The 3,722-nt window shown below is 24.1% G+C and overlaps 1 protein-coding gene across 2 annotated transcripts in view; it reads right to left on the reverse strand.

The window, feature by feature from the left end:
* Window positions 1–3,722, reverse strand: part of LOC101510554 (protein DETOXIFICATION 16-like) — a 6,368-nt gene that overhangs the window by 1,796 nt on the left and 850 nt on the right. The window contains exons 2-4 of one of the 2 annotated variants that reach the window (XM_004512657.4): window positions 1,878–2,422; window positions 996–1,082; window positions 706–762 (exon numbers count right to left, since the gene is read on the reverse strand). In XM_004512657.4, coding sequence (XP_004512714.1) covers window positions 706–762; window positions 996–1,082; window positions 1,878–2,422 — 689 coding nt within the window. The remainder of the gene's footprint in view (window positions 1–705; window positions 763–995; window positions 1,083–1,877; window positions 2,423–3,722) is intronic. The other variant, XM_073364254.1, reaches the window with a different exon arrangement.

A 3,722-nucleotide genomic window follows, 5' to 3' on the forward strand; every position in this document is an offset into this window, starting at 1 on the left:
TTGTTATTTTGATTTATATATATATATATATATATATATATATATATATATATATATATATATATATATATATATATATGAGTAATGCTAACAATACATTTTTAACATATTATCTTTGATTTGTTAAAATATATAAAGGTTCCACCAAATTTACATGTGAGACACATGATTTGGTGGAACCTATGGAAATTTTAACCAATTAAAGAGAGAGAGAACACATCATATTATATTGTAGTGACCGAAATTAATCAATGAGGATGAATTGTACTCTCTATGTCTCACAATGATTGTCACTTTAGTAAAAATATTATTGTATTTTATATCTAACTATTGGTGGATTATATAATTATCTTTGCAAACTATAATAGTGAAAAACTCACCAATAGTTAAAATAAATAGTTTGATAAAATAACTTTTTACTTTATTTTATTTTAAATATTATATTTTTTTATGTGTACAAATTTTTTAAATAACACTCATTGTGAGACAGAGAAGTGACACATTTCATAATTTAGAGGATGAAAAAGTTCTCTTAAAGTTTAGTTACTAAAACCCACAAAAATTCCAAGTTAAAAACTAAAAATATAATTACACAAAATAAATGTGACATCAATATCATTTTTAGTGATTGCATGCACATATTTTGGTATTTTTTTAGATTCTAATAGTACAAACAAAGTTTGAAATTTGAAATACAATACTAACCTTCCAACAAGACTAATTCCAAATGGTATATTCCATACCAAAACACTTGTATTAATACTGGGGATAAAAAAGTACTTTTGGTCATATATAACGAAATAATAAATTGGTAAATGTTAATAAAAAAGAAAAATATAATGCTTTATTTAAAATAAAATATAAATAAAAAATATTTTAAAAATTGACATATTATATATAATATTTAGATTATATATAGATAAACTTTTCAAATAATATTTTTATTTATATTTCATTTACAACATGCATATTCATATGAATGAAAAGGAACTAACCATATAGAAAGCACAGATGTTTGCAATTTTGGATTTGAAAGAGCACCAGACAAGAGTACCATTAATTCAAATGTCCATGATTCTAAGCTGTTAGATCATAGAAATATAATAATGGAATTAGAAATTCTCAAGGATAAATATTGACATAACACAATTTCTCATTTTGAAGTATAGGTGCTACATTGGTCACCACTTGAAATAATCTTCACATTCTTCATCTAATCATAACGAACCTCTTCAATGATAAAAAAATTTACTATTTACAGATAAAGTAAATACTAAATACTGAATAAATTTATATTATATATATAATTCAATAAAAAATACTATTTCTCTAAATTTATTCACATAGGTAGTAAGAAAATTTAATCACTTGTCTATGTAATACTTATTTATATAATTTTTATACAAAATTTATTTATATTTACTAAACTAGGAAAAATTATGTGAATCATTCTTTAAAGAAATAAGATAACATTACTTATTATTGAGTTTCAAATTCTCATATGTTCTATCAAAATCTAATTTAGTTTGATTTAACTATATTGTTTGTTCCTCTATTTTGATGCTCTTACTTTTAAATTTGTGATTTTGGTCCATTAATTTTTTAAATGTTAAATTTTTTCTCCACTAATGTATTTTGAAGATTAGACAATTAAACGTGAGATAAATTATTGCCTAAGTTAATTTGTCATCATCAATTAAATTGTCAAATAAATACATCAATAGCCAAATCATCAAAACTCAACTTCAAAATACATAAGAGAAGAAAAAATACAATATTTTAAAAACTGATATCAAAATCGTCGATTTAAAAATACCTAAAAATTGTGAAAAAAATAGCGAAAACAAATCTGCAATTTTGTAGAAAAAAAATCATACCAAACCATGATCGTTGAAGGAAAAGCAAGTTTGAGAAATGGAGGAATGTTGTGCAAGGATTCTCTTGATAAACCAACCCAAGTCCTTTTACATGAAGGTGATAACTTGATATAAATTACCAATAGTATCACATTAAACCAATTTGATATACAAATTGCAATAGCAGCACCTTTGAGACCAAGCCCAATTTTCATAACTAAAGCCCAACATAGAACAACATGTATTATGCTAGTGAATCCAGTAGCCAACATCATAGGATAAACTATGTTTTGGGTTTGTAGGAATTTAATAATGCACCTAAGAAATCCATTGGCACAAAGGCTTGGAATAGAGTAACGAGCATATATTTGAGCTTGTGCTGCAATAGCTTTGTTTTGATGTAGAATAATCAAAATGGGTTCTAAGTATGCCCAAATAATTGATAAGGGTATACTCAATAGGGTTGTAACCAACATGGCTCTTTGTGTATATATTCCAACCATATGATATTGTTGTGCTCCATAAACTTGACCACAAAATGTGTCTAGTACACTTGACAAACCCATCTAAAAAATATAAAAAAGAAAAGTAAGATATTTAGACCAAATGAAAAAGATTATATCATATTATTATGTGCTGCCTCGGTTCCTATATGTAAGGTCTTCTTTATCAATGTACAATAACTAAGAAATAATATTTTTACATTAAATTTTTCAACAATATGTATTTTCTTTACAAAATGATCTTTCATTTGTTAAGAGAGATAATTAATTAGTCTATTAATTGTATTTATTTAATTAGAGTATTTTTGTGAAAATGTCATTAACGTATCTTGTAATTTAGAGAGGATCTTATAAAAAGAGACAAGAAAATTTGACAAAAATATCTTATATATAAATTGTTAATTTATTCTCACTTTTTTTTTATTTGTAGTTTGGAAGTTCGTTTTTTACTTTCATTTGAAAAAAAAAATACATAAATCAACTAATAAAAAAAAAATAATTCACTACCAATTCGAACGAAGAAGAAAAATATTGTTTCAAAAGTAAAAATTTCAAAAAACAAATGCTTTTTTAAAGAAAGAAAAGAAAAATTGTTGCCAGATTCATATCTCGACTATAATCACAAGTAAACATAATCACTACCAACAAACAACACTCATCAAACTATAGGTGAAAAATAAACTATTAAGAGTTTATGTCCCCACAACCACATAACTAACAAGTGCACTAATGTTATACACATCGTACTATAATTTGTGATCATTGAATACTAATGTTTATAAGTCTTCATTGTGTCTTCTCAAAAAACACAATCAATCCCAGATAAGGATTCATGTTCTCTTGAAATTATACCATGTCATGTGAAACACCTTTTCTACTAGGGGAAACAAAGATTACCATATCAAAATATACCATTAAACAAAATAAAGATTTCAAGTAAGATTTTCAATCAGAAACAAACAATTTTCTCGTGAAAATAAAATTGTCAATATTTTGTACAAGATCGTTACTGTTTATCTTGTTGCACTATATAAGGAAAATGACTATTATAAATAGGTTCATAACAGTGTCAAATATTTTTCATAATGAAAAAATAAATTAAAATATAAATTTTCAATAATTAAACAATTTAAAACATCTAAAACAATATTAAAATAAATGTTTATGGTCTTAAGAAAACATAAAACACAATTATCTTCTAACTAGATATCTAGACAAACACAATACAATCAAGGAGCCTGATACTATGTGTAAGAGAAAGAAATAAAAGTTTCTAATATCACATATTAGAATATATTGATCATCATGACAAACATATATCATATTCATATATGATATATATATATATATATATATATATATA

Source organism: Cicer arietinum, chromosome 8, assembly GCF_000331145.2.
Source record: "Cicer arietinum cultivar CDC Frontier isolate Library 1 chromosome 8, Cicar.CDCFrontier_v2.0, whole genome shotgun sequence".
Taxonomy (NCBI): domain Eukaryota; kingdom Viridiplantae; phylum Streptophyta; class Magnoliopsida; order Fabales; family Fabaceae; genus Cicer; species Cicer arietinum.